General features: G+C 40.6%; 1 protein-coding gene across 3 annotated transcripts in view; it reads right to left on the bottom strand.

Moving 5' to 3' along the window:
- sdk2b (sidekick cell adhesion molecule 2b) overlaps positions 1-9,902 on the bottom strand; it is a 288,773-nt gene extending 278,871 nt beyond the window's left edge. For all 3 annotated transcript variants that reach the window (XM_079595113.1, XM_079595111.1, XM_079595112.1), the window contains exon 1: positions 9,008-9,902. In XM_079595113.1, coding sequence (XP_079451239.1) covers positions 9,008-9,152 — 145 coding nt within the window. In that variant the 5' untranslated portion in view covers positions 9,153-9,902. The remainder of the gene's footprint in view (positions 1-9,007) is intronic.
- Positions 9,903-13,261: the final 3,359 nt, after the last annotated feature.

The raw sequence follows: 13,261 nt of genomic DNA, 5'->3' as shown, positions 1-13,261 counted from the left end.
TCCATCCCTCACTCTGTCCGTCCGTCCGTCCATCCATCCATCCATCCATCCATCCATCCATCCATCCATCCATCCACCCCATCCATCCCTTACTCTGTCTGTCCGTCCGTCCATCCATCCATCCATCCATCCATCCAGCCATCCATCCAGCAACCCATCAATCAATCCATCCATCCATCCATCCATCCATCCATCTAGCCATTAAAGTTAAAGGGTTTTAATATTATCTTGACAAACTTTTCTTGTCTAGAGAAAAATTACAATTGGATGAATTTCTTTAATTTACATTAATTGTAATCCTAATTGCTTACATTTAAATTTCAAATTCAAATCCTCAATTCAATTCTGAATGATGCACAACACTGTTCTTATTAGATGATTAAAAGCATAAAGAAAGTTATCCAGCACAACTGATTGTTTCTGGGTACTTTAAATGATCTGTACATAGATGGTTTTCTAAAGTACTAGTGGAAATGAAAAAGGTTTTCCAATGGCATCATGCTGTAAACTCACTTCGGTTCTATCTGGAATCTCTATTAGCTAATCGTGGAGCAGTGTTGGCCAAAGAGGTATTGCTACAATCCAGGTGTGGTTCTGCTTAAACGATTCCTGGAGATACAAGTGCAGAAGCCGAGACATGTGGGAGGAATGGAGGCGGGAAAAAGCTTTCCGTGCTGAAACTGTTGGGTGTGGCGATAGCATCACACATGCTGAAATGCTATGCCCCATAAAGCCCCTTTATCCAGTTCTGCCTTGATTCAGACCAAGTCTGACATCAGTGAGAGGAAGAAACCTGTAACTTCAAAGAAACCACTGCAGGCAACCACACACTGTATATGGAAAAGAGCCCAGCGTTGACTCAACATTTCAAAGCTTAATGTTCCCACAACAGAGTCGGTTAACGTGCGCCCACTAATATTCCTACACAGAGGAGATCACAAAACGCTTCTCATTAGAGACGGTTTCAGAAGCAAATGGAACTTTATCAAAGAGCGATTGGAAAGAGTGAGCCATAAACCAGGTCAGCTGGGGGCCAGTTTACTCGACCTGAGAACAGCTGAAACTATGAATGGTCACAGTGCAGACACCCCCATAGAGGCTCAAACCATGAACCATCTGTCTTAGCTTGTGCACTGGATTTCCATAGAGGCAATGGTGGAGACCAGAGGCCTGTTGCACCAGCTGTGAAAGTTTGAAATTTAGCATAGTTATGGCATAAATAGGCACTAAAATGCAATGTATGCACCACAAAACTTAGCTGAAATGTAACCATGCATATAAACAACATATTTGTGGAAGCCTCTGGAAAGAATAAAAGCAGACTGATTAAGGTAGATTGATTTCTTTATGCATGTCAGTCAATCAATCAATCAATCAATCAATCAATCAATCAATCAATCAATCAATCAATCAATCAAAACTCAATCAATCAAAATGAAAAAAACTTTTTTAATTGTACATAGTTCCTTACAATGATTTACATATTTAAGTATTATAATTTTTATTTAAAAAACTTTACATTGTATTTCAATAGAATTATAATAGAAATATAATTATAATTAATGACCAGTTATTAAATACATTTATACTAATGTGTTTGCTTTTTTTTTTTTTAAACATAGTTATTGACATATTTAAATATACTAATTATTTTATTTCATAACTATATATTGTATATAGTTAACAGTTATTTAAGTTATTACCATTTATTACATTTAATTTTTATATATTTTACAATTATTTTTTTACAGGAATTTTTTTTTATAAATTAATTTATAAAAATGTATTGGTGGTGTTTTTTGTAACATTTGTGGTATGTATGTCATAACTATATATTGTATGTGATTCCATATATATACAGTATATGGTGTGCACTTCCAAGACATGCAATCTGATCTAAGCAGGAGGTATAGCAAGAAAGAAACTGTGAAGATTCTTTTATATCATTCTTGTAAGCATCCTCTATCAGTCCCCTTATGTAATGCGACTTCAAAGAGCAAGTGCAGCAAAAGTGCAGATTAAAAAGGTTGGAATACATTGAGTGAAAAAAACAGAGTGCCCCAGGAGTGACAATAAGCACATTTCAGATGAAACGTGAGCAACGACTGCAAATAGCGGCATTGCATCAATTACACCGGCACCCCTGAGTGCCCCCTCCTCAGCTCTTTTCATCTTCCTCAAACTTTCTCAAGAGTAAGATATTATCAGCATCATTAGCGATGTATCTTTTTTTTTTACACCACTGACGCATCTTTTTTAGTCTTTTCCAGCGCACTTAACAATCCGAATCCCAGAGTTTCCCTAATTAAACAGAATTTGTTTGACGCTTAGCATGTATGCATGTTCATGTCACAGCCTTTGGCAACTTCGGCGAAATCAAATAACAGCTGCTAAGCAACCAGACACCTTCTTACGAGTTTGTAACCGGCATATTTTAGATGGAACCATGGTACCAATGCACGTGCCTACCGTGCAACACGGAAGTCTGGCACCGGAGACATATCTGTGTGCCGTCAAAGCTTCAGGGGCCATGACTCAACTGACTAGAAGCATAAAGCCTGCTTCAGTGGGCTCAGAGAGAGCATTTAAAACACGCACCGTGGCTAAATGCCTCGCTGGCACAGTCCTTGAACTTGGTATTCGTGTGCGAGCGCATTTGGTTGCGTTTGTTGGCCACGCTTGAGTCCGAGGAGCTCTAATCACAAATGGATTTGTCCGAGCGTTTTAAACACGGCTTCTTTTTACGTCGCGGGTGGAGGATTAGTGCGTCTAATCACAAAACGAACACACTGGTTGAAACGAGCAGAACACAGTGGAATAATGAATGTAGGTGAAGAGAAATTACACTGCTCTTGATTTAACAAACATTATTATCTGATTAGCACTAATGAAAACTGTGGCATATCACAAGCACTTTTTTCTCTCTCTCTCTGTCTCGCTCTTTATTTCTTCCATTCACTTTCTTCCAAAAGTATTTCCCCCCCAAAATTTTAACATTTGCTGACTTCTGTGCTAGCGCTCCAAAATGGATGTACTATTTTACCCGGCTCCATGTATATCCCCTTCTTCTCTGCGGACTCCATTACACCTCCCCAGGTGAGTTGAGACACAGTGAGTCATTAGGCTCTACAGGAATCTACGAGGTACCTGTCTGACAGAACAAGCCATTCCCTTTGTGACTCGACATTCTGCTCTCTACATTTTCCAGATGCTGTCGCTGAGGTACAATTATGTACAGACCTGCTTTTGCTTCTGCATGCTTTTAAATGCACACAAGGTAAATGAAAATACGCATGTTTGAGTTTCACTGAAGATATTTAGATATTTCAAATATAAAACATGCACCTCACACTGTGTTTGAACCTTTACTCGTTCCCCTCCAGCGTTGAAAAAAGTTGCCAGCCAGTGCCAGCTTTTTGGATCATTTTCACTAAAGTTTCATGGCCACCAGAATATGTTGTTGTATGAATACCTGAATATGCAATATATCAAAAGACAGAACAGACCCAGACAAAAGTAAAAAAAAAAAAAATTGTAGCTTCTTGCATTCCTTTTTTATCGTGAATGTGGATAAGTTTCATAAAAAAAAGCAACTGAGCAAAAAGCTGAGGAAATTATGTTTTTGTCAAAGACTACGTCTGGATCGGATTCAGAACGAAGTTCAAAAGTAGATCGAGTCCATCGACACCCCCAAAGCTTTTAAAGTCCTAGGTCATTATCGGTGGACATTTCATTCGGTAAAACTTAGGCAGTTTTGATTTGTATGCTGTTTAATGTTGATGATTGCATTATTTTACATATGCATCTTCTTACATATGGGCTGCATCCGAAAAATGAAAAATTCTGCCTTCGGAGGACACATTCCAAGATAGGAAGGCATCAAGGTACGTCCAAATCCAATGGTAGCTTCAGTTCCTGTCTCCTGAAATAAAGTACCTTCATCTGTTACGTTTTTGGAAGGCAGCATAGATGTATCCTTCGCTGCCTTTGATATCCCACAATCCTTTGCGTTCCATTCTGTGACAGTTGAGCTAGAAAAATAAAGATGGCGTCTGAACATTGCGGTTGCTGGTCAGTTGTTGTTTATATGTGCGGTTTTTAAACATTTTCCTCTTCTGATGTAATTTTCAAGGGAAAAAATACTATTGTAGTAATTCAATATTTGTTTAGTTCTCACCAAAGCATGCTCTATTTTGCTGTAGATCATTAAACTGTTACGCTACCTTAGAAGTCTGTCCAAAAATTTGTTTTGTTAGGTACCTTCGTGTGATAACGTTGCCTGCAGAGTCATAAGGCACGAGGCAACAAGTCAGCCACTTAAGTTTTCGGGGACTGCCATGATATTGCATGGCTGAATCACGAAATCGCCCACTATACTCAATAACAGCCACTATGGTTTCAGACACCACTACAAATGGCTGTCCCCTCAAGTAGCGCCCTATTTGAAGGGACAGCCATTTGTAGTGGTGTCTGAAACCATAGTGGCTGTTATTGAGTGCACTCATTCTATCCCACATTGCACCGCAATAACGAGAACACAACGGACGTACGCTCAACGGCTGTCCAAATTCGCTCACTCGTTTTCATCCACTCCTTCAAGTGAACAGTATTAGTGGATTAGTAAATATAGGGAATAGTAAATGAGGGTTTAGGGGGGCCATTTCGGGTTTAGCCCTTGTTTCTGCTTCTTCTTCGACTGTGATTTGATATAAGGATCCTGTACTCTTTCAGAAGATGTGTCATAGCGCCCCCTACCGTATAACAGTGAAAAAACAAAAAGCTGGAAATGTCCGCCAATGGCCGGGAAAGTTAACTGCTCCGTCTAAATTTGAGGGCACTATTAAAGCAAACAGGAAATTAAATCACAAAAAACATAGGGTTTTTTTTTGCATCTAATTTAATAACCTTTTGCACTATGATTTATTGCAAGAGGTCACCCATCAAAAATAATTTTATTTCGTAATATCGTAATTGATGATGTCAACAAGTAAACGGAAAGTGGTCAAATGGAAGTTGTGCCAAGCATAAAGCAGGCTTTATCATTCCTTCACTTGGAATCATACATCATATCATACATCACTTTGGGAATGGCTAAGCATATTTTAGGACATAATTTACTGACATCAACTTGTAATATATTTTTTGTGATGAAAACAGTTGTACTGCTTAATATTCAAAAAAATATAAATATTTTGTTGCATTTTACATGTCTTTAATGTCTCACTGGGGGGGAAAAATAACAATACTTTCACTGACCCCAAACTCTTGAATGGTAGTGTACATACAAATATGTTTTATTTCACAAATGTATTTAGCAGGGTAGAGGAATACTTAATTCCATGACCTGTTGAATTTCCCTGAAATGTAATTAAGTAAATCCCACTTCCAACCCTGCTGTACTCAGACTAGATTTATCACTGTGGTGTCTGAATTATGAGAAAGTATTTTCAGGTATCTAAAATATGTTTGGTCATGGGCTGAGTGATAAGTTCACTTTTGATTTGAAGTTGAGCCACTCATGCGGACCACTAGAGCAGTCATCAGGGGGTAACATCAAGCCCCTACATCCAATTGGTATTCAGGCAATGAAAAGGCCCGAGGCATTGCCCACAGCAACAGTATGTCCGAAGAAAGCAGCGGCCCCCGTCCAGACCCAAGCTGACCCGACAGGGAGTTTCACACCTGCCCTGTTTAACACGGCGGAGAAGATTCAGGAAGAATGAGTAAAGGAAAAGACAATAGTGCCTACCCTCTGTCTCTTAGTTTTTGGGTGATTCCTATTTATGAAAAAGCAATGAGGGCTCGATATGTCTGTTCATGCGAACTGGTTTCCTAAGTGTCCAGAGTAAGCAACTTAACAGGCCATCGCTGAAATCTCAGGGAGCTGCCAAGGTCAGACCCCATGAATCCATCAGTCAGTCCTGATCTACAAAAAGACCACAATATACCTCCAAACTTGAAATATCCTAAGCTGAACTTTCGTTCTTTGTCTAACTTTATTTAGGTTGGGGAAAGGTCAGAGGAAGAGAAGCCACATGTTAGATAAACACACATTATAACTGACAGAAAAAGTGCTTCACATGCACCGTTTTGGGCGTTGAAGCACTCGGAGAATCAGACAGCGCATCAACAATGAGGCCTTCGGTTGAAGAGCATCTTTCAAATCACAAGCACCCCTAATCAATGTCAAACACCGCAGTCAAGCAACGGATGACACGCAGCGGAAACGTCTTCTAGTTCACTGTTGTGGCGGCGGCGATGATGAATAAGAATATGAATATGAGAATATGCTCCGCAAAGTCCAGAAGGGTTACTATCTCAACCCTGCCAAACTCAATAAATTCCTTCTGAAACCTCAAGTGAGAAACACACGGTTTAACAGCATGCTAACAAAGCTAATCTTCCTAAGTCAAATCATTTACGCACATGCATGCCTCAAAATGCAAGGAGTACCCTGTGCTTTAAAAAGTGACACCGAGGGGTCCTGACCAATGTGTTCGACGTGCTGGAGTGTATTATGGTCTGTTGGCAAGGCTCTACAGATCTACAGCTCAATGTTTGCTCCTGTAACTGAATGACAGATTTGGTATCATATGAGTCCACTCAAAACAAGTCATAATATATGTCTCGATTACGTCTTGTTTGCATTTAGTCCAACACGTCATTATGTCACCATGTCAAGGTATGCAATTTCACGTGAAATGTGAAGTGACACAACAGTAGGCCACAAGATGATGCATGACGCATGTAGTAAGCTTGATTTGGATTCATACTACACACATTACACACTTTTTAACATCACAATATTGTTATTCATCAAATGTAGTAGCGGTTTGCATGAACTGCGCTTATGCTATTATAGTGGTTTTTGGTTTTAAATTCTAAGTTGAAGTATCTCCTCAAGGCTGTTAAACACTTATTTATGCAGTCTGTACAGAGCAAGTCAAAATAAAGACCTCACTGTTCTGTTTAGGTAATATTCCCAATTTATCTCAGATGGGGGGCTTTTTCTCTCTGCCGAGTGGGAGTTTCTCAATGGATTTTTCATTAAAACCTCTGCAAGATTCAGTGAGCTTCATAAGCGCTGTGTTGGGAATCTGTTTTAATGATGTTTAGGTGAGACTCCCAGACGTTCCTGAAGAACCTGTGAGGTTAGAGACAATTAACTTGAACGGATCAACCGATGCCACAGATCATTATAGGACACAAGCATAGGATGCTGAGAAGAAGGTTAGTATAACACACACATTCCCTCTCTCTGCTCTTCTTGCTCCGATTCCCTTCCACGCACATATACACAAACTGGTAATCCTCCCAATGTGCAAGTTATCACTCTACTGTAAATGTCAAGTTGGACAGCATACACTCATGAATGATGGATATATGGCACGTCCTAGTTTGCCACGGTTTACTCCCTAGGCAACATTACAGAACAGCCTATTTCCCGATCCATGGCTTAGTGTTTGCAGCTATCACGCATTCCCAACACTCCCACCTGTGCTTGCATAACAACTACCTAAGCAGCCCAGCTACGCATAGAGAAAACCGGCAAGCTGAGAGAAACTTTTTAGTAATATATTTCAGCTGCATTGCATTACAGTGGGGACAATATATTGGGATAAAAATATTAGAAAATATAAAAAATGTTGTGCACCTGTGTAGATATTTTCATTTGAGCCAGCATCGCCCACCCAGCCAATGTATTTTTTATATACAAGGGATTTGAGTATATTGCTTCTATCCTTTTCCAGGCGGAAAGAACGGAAGCGACTGCTCATGCGAGCTTCTGTTACTCGCCTGCTGTCTGCAAAATTTAGACGAAAACAATTTTCCCCGCTTGAGGCTATCAGCTGAGAAGAGAGGCAAATTACCACAAGTGGCCAGTTAAAATGCCTTGCACTCTGCATGCAGAGAAACTCAATGGACTACTTTCTTTCTTCATGGCATAAAACCATGTTGGACGGGAGGGGAGGGGTGGTTGGCCCTCAAAATTAGGGAAAAAAATTAAGTTGTCGATATTGCAATGAAGAAAGTTTTTTTTATTTATTGAAATGGGCTCTGTGCTTCTCATTCATTCACTGTATCTTTTATGTCTCTAGATATTCATATAGTATATATACGTAAGTTTAGGTATGCCTACATGCACTAGTCCCCATTACAAATGATGAATCTTCCATCTCACATTAGAATCTGTCAGCAGCCCTCTGATAATGTACTTATTATGAACATGCACCTTATGAAAACACTTTTCTAAGTGAGCTCTCTGTAACAGAGCTTTCTCGTTATGTGCAGTCATAAAACAGGCAAGGACTTCATTCATTTTGATGGTTAATCTACAGACTTATTAATTGGCTTTGGTTAATTTTGTGACCAAGTCATGTATAATACACAGTTGCTGCATGTGGTATGGACTTTAATACACTTCAAAAATGCAGGTTGGTTATTAAAGATTAGTGATTGCAAAGGGATGTACAGCATGTGTGTTCTGGTCCTGGAGGACTCCAGCAGTACTGCACATTTTGGAGGTCTCCCTTATTTAACTCACCTGATTTATATCTTAAGATCAGTATAGGCTTCCAAGCCCTGAAATGGGTGTCAGATAAGGGAGAAATCCAAAATGTGCAGTGCCGGGGTAGGCACTCCAGGATTGACAACCACTGCTGTACAGTGTCTCCATGAGTCAGAGAGAGATAAAAGAGAAGAGAAAGAGAGCAAGCAGAACTGCATGGCACACAGTGTCATGCAGGAAAGATGGTGCAAGATGCAAGACACCTATTTTATGCATTAAATATTGAATAGCAAGTTCTCATTTAATTGACTGTTAAATGATGCTGCACATGCTCAATTCATCTGCATATATTACAATTTATAATTAACGACATCTTGCTTTCAAACTGTAATTACCCGACTACAAAACTGGGAGGTTAAATGTTACAGTCCCTCAGACTCACTCTGGAGACAGTTCATTTCCAGCCTTTAAACACCAACTTAAAGAAGCGCTCTTTACCTTGTGCTGACGCCAGATGTAGGAGCCCCGACAGCAATATTACAATCCAACAGAGTCTCTTTCTCGCTTTTCCCGAATTCCCACACATTGCCAGAGGAGCAGATGGAGAGATACTGAACGCGTTTGTCCGGCACGCCGGGTACATGTTGCTCCTCCACAGTCCAGCCACAGTTGTGCGCGTAATTTTCGAGAGTGTCTCTGACGTGTCTTTGCTCAAAGAAGCGAGGTCGTGTGCAACTCAGTAAAAGACTAATCCTTCACATTTATGTCTCAAACGTGAATATCGTTAAACTCCGTTGTAGGTGCGAGTTTGTTTAGAATAAAACTTTGCGCAATTACGCACGCACTGTCTACGACTCCAATGCACAGAGATATTGATTTTTCAGTGATCACATATACTTTTTCCCCCCTTGTATCCACTGTCTCTACTCTCATGCGTTTACTTAAATGTTTGATCAATGAGTACATTCCCAATCCAGAGCGCAAACGACTAGTTCACGAATTGTTGATAACGGCCACCACAATGTGATTAGACGGGTGATAATTCGCTCATAATCAATAACGCTGTGTTATTCTAATTCCAATAACCAAAAGTTAGTCTCTGTTCCTGGCGCGTTGCTGTTGTTATCCCCAAGACGAGTCTTTTGCAGTGAAGAACCTCCCGTTCACTGAGTCCGCCCAGATGAAGAATACGCTTCATTCGGCATAAGTAACTTTCCAAGTCCCGTTTCAGTGCGCCACGGTGCCGTTTGGTCTAAAAGAACCATGCTGTGCGTAAAGCTCCTCTGTGTGCGAGGGTGCAAAACGGTTTTCGTGGGAGATCAAACTGTCATCGCTGAATGCCGCCCAGGAACCGGCCCGATGCGCTGAAGATCTTCAGCATCGTATGAGCAGCGGATCGGAGAGTGTGGTGCGCGCGGAGGGGGCTGACGCACGGTGCCACCGCGCGGTGAGCTCCAATAAGACACGCAGCGAGACAGACGGGCGCACGCTCCTGAATGCACTGAACGCGTGCGAAAACAGCCCGACAGTAATTCTGAACGGATGATCGGTCACAACGACCTTTCAATAATGTCTCCATCACTCTATGAAACAGCGGTTAGTGGCTTAACATGTCTCTCTGTCTACGCGACTTCTGTTGTTTGTGCATGTGTTTGCGGAGCTGAAAAATGATGGGTATCGATATTTAATTGACTGAATTGAATAGACATGACCTTTAGCGAATTAATAGAGCTCATCCATCAGATATTACCTTTTTGATTTCCAAATACTTGCTTTTATTGTCTACATTTCCTGCTGTCTCTGTCTCATTTTGACCCAATTGTGGTTCTTTAAAAACCATAGCCCTATCTATCTATCTATCTATCTATCTATCTATCTATCTATCTATCTATCTATCTATCTATCTATCTATCTATCTATCTATCTATCTATCTATCTATCTATCTATCTATCATCTCTTTCTTACTTTCTTACTTTCTTTCTTTCTTTCTCTCTGTGCGTCTGTTTGGCCATCTGTGTGCTTGCCTCTGTCCATCAATCAGTCTTTTGTTTCTTTATTTTTCTTCAACACTCTATTCACATCAGTCCTCCCATTCAAATAAGAATTGGATTGTAAATTGACATTTAATCAAATGTTTGTATTGTGGCATTGCTAAAATTGCTGGCTTCTTGTGATTAATCTTTTGTGTTTTCATTGTTCGAAAATTATTGTTATTTTCTGTGGGCAACAGAATCTGCTAAATGAAGGATACATAAATGTAAATGCACTATTGTTGTTATTAAATTGCATTACAAACATAAAAAAACTACCCAATCTAACAGGTTGACTCACGACATACACTCAGTTCAATTGACAGTAAAAGAGCATTTTGACTGGGAATATTGATCTTAGAATCACAGATGGATGAATCAAAACAAGAGCAAAACTATGGTAAAAAAGGGAGCAATGAATGAATGGATGGATGGATGGATAATGGATCTCCAGTAAAATATGTAAACATCTTAAATAGATATACATTTACTTCGGAAACAAAACTGCATAGGATATAAGTTATATATACCGGTACTATACAAAATTCTTACTATAAGAAAAAGTTTTTAACTTTTTATCTTGTTTCCCCAGTGTGGTTCAATGATTAACAAAGATCATAATCATATTTCTCCGAGGAGAAAACAAGAGAGAAAACTAAAGAGAGACTAAACAGACTTTAAAAGAGAATGTAAATAAGTGTGTATTTCAGAAGTTTGTACATCAATTTATACATCAGTCAAAGGAATCATTTGGGACACATTGAGAGCAGGTCTGAGTTTTGCTCTTACGATCCAGTGGAGAAATACAGAGAGGCGGCATACAGCAAAACACACACCTACACATGCTCCGGGCATGCACACACATCCACAAATGTATGCAAATGCGAACACATGCACATCTATATGTAGGGATTTACTGTAGGATCGGTAGCACTTCACCAGAGTGGAGGTCAGATGCAGAACAAGCCAACATCAGACTACTTTACAGGTCTGGTTTCTCCAGCGAAGCCTGTTCGCCCACACACCCAACAAACACACAAACATACTTCAAAGACTATTGATCTTCTCTGGCCTGCGGGAAAAACAACTTCCACATCAAGCAGCACTCCTTTGGGTTAATCATACATGTCAGAGGGCCGGAGCTAATCTGTGAATAAACCTGCAAAGCACCTTTACGGCTAGGTTGTGACGCCTGGAAGTGGACCAGCCTTCTTAACGCTTGTGAGTACTGGGGAAATGTGGTACTGGATCTGGGTCTTTAAAAAAGGGCACACTAGTGGTGAAATCCATCCAATGGATGGATGGATGGATGGATGGATGGATGGATGGATGGATGGATGGATGGATGGATGGATGGATGGATGGATGGATGGATGGATGGATGGATGGATGGATGGATGGATGGATGGATGGATGGATGGATGGATGGATGGATGGATGGATGGATGGATGGATGGATGGATGGATGGATGGATGGATGGATGGATGGATGGATGGATGGATGGATGGATGGATGGATGGATGGATGGATGGATGGATGGATGGATGGATGGATGGATGGATGGATGGATGGATGGATGGATGGATGGATGGATGGATGGATGGATGGATGGATGGATGGATGGATGGATGGATGGATGGATGGATGGATGGATGGATGGATGGATGGATGGATGGATGGATGGATGGATGGATGGATGGATGGATGGATGGATGGATGGATGGATGGATGGATGGATGGATGGATGGATGGATGGATGGATGGATGGATGGATGGATGGATGGATGGATGGATGGATGGATGGATGGATGGATGGATGGATGGATGGATGGATGGATGGATGGATGGATGGATGGATGGATGGATGGATGGATGGATGGATGGATGGATGGATGGATGGATTTTTTTGAAGGACCAAAAAATGTCCTGACAAGGATTTTGAATATTGCCATCTTTGTACCTGAACCCCCCCTACAAATTCATAAGAGGCTGATGATTAAATACTTTTTTATAGGCAGCAATTCTCATGATGACAATTTCGTTGTCTAGGGCTGCGTTTAAACTTAGCATTAGCATGCGTCCTGTATCCGGATGTTGTCCACATACACATTGAAAAGACAAGTGTAAACGCGCTTCTGATCGGAAATGTTATCCGTGTAATGTAAACGCAATCCAGCCATCGTGTCTGCATTCACAGGTAGACGTCACACAAAACCCCGCCCACTATCACCATTCCTCCTCCTCTCTCCGGAACTGAGATCTGTGTGGTTTTGCTATATGACTAGTACAAAGTACATGTAGGCTACATTGCAAATAAACTGAAAGGTTTGCCTTCACAGTTTCTCCATACCGTTTCCATTACGGCATCTATCCACATTATTAGTACTTGCAGCCTCTTTATCCTCCTCATTTTGCGAGATTTGTAAAATGTCCCTCGACTGAAAACTGTTTTTAAAAGAAAACCCACCACTTCAGGTCGACTTTGCACCGGAGCCATCCTTTTATTTGAATGCGAGATCAAATCTGTTATCCAGATACAGAAGCCACTTGATGTGGACAGGTGTAAACGCACCGTGTCCTGATTGGCTTATGATCGGATAACGGTGATCGCATGTTAATGCCAAGTGTTTATGCAGATAAGAAATTGCACAATAAAATTCAACTCACCATATTTGATTTTTGTAGATTATGATGTCAGCATGATGCTATCCTAATGACAT

The sequence above is a fragment of the Phoxinus phoxinus genome, assembly GCF_949152265.1.
Source record: "Phoxinus phoxinus genome assembly, chromosome: 21".
In the NCBI taxonomy this organism is placed as follows: Eukaryota; Metazoa; Chordata; class Actinopteri; order Cypriniformes; family Leuciscidae; genus Phoxinus; species Phoxinus phoxinus.
Note: the sequence above shows the minus strand (reverse complement) of the source record. Positions and strands in the feature narration are given on the sequence as shown.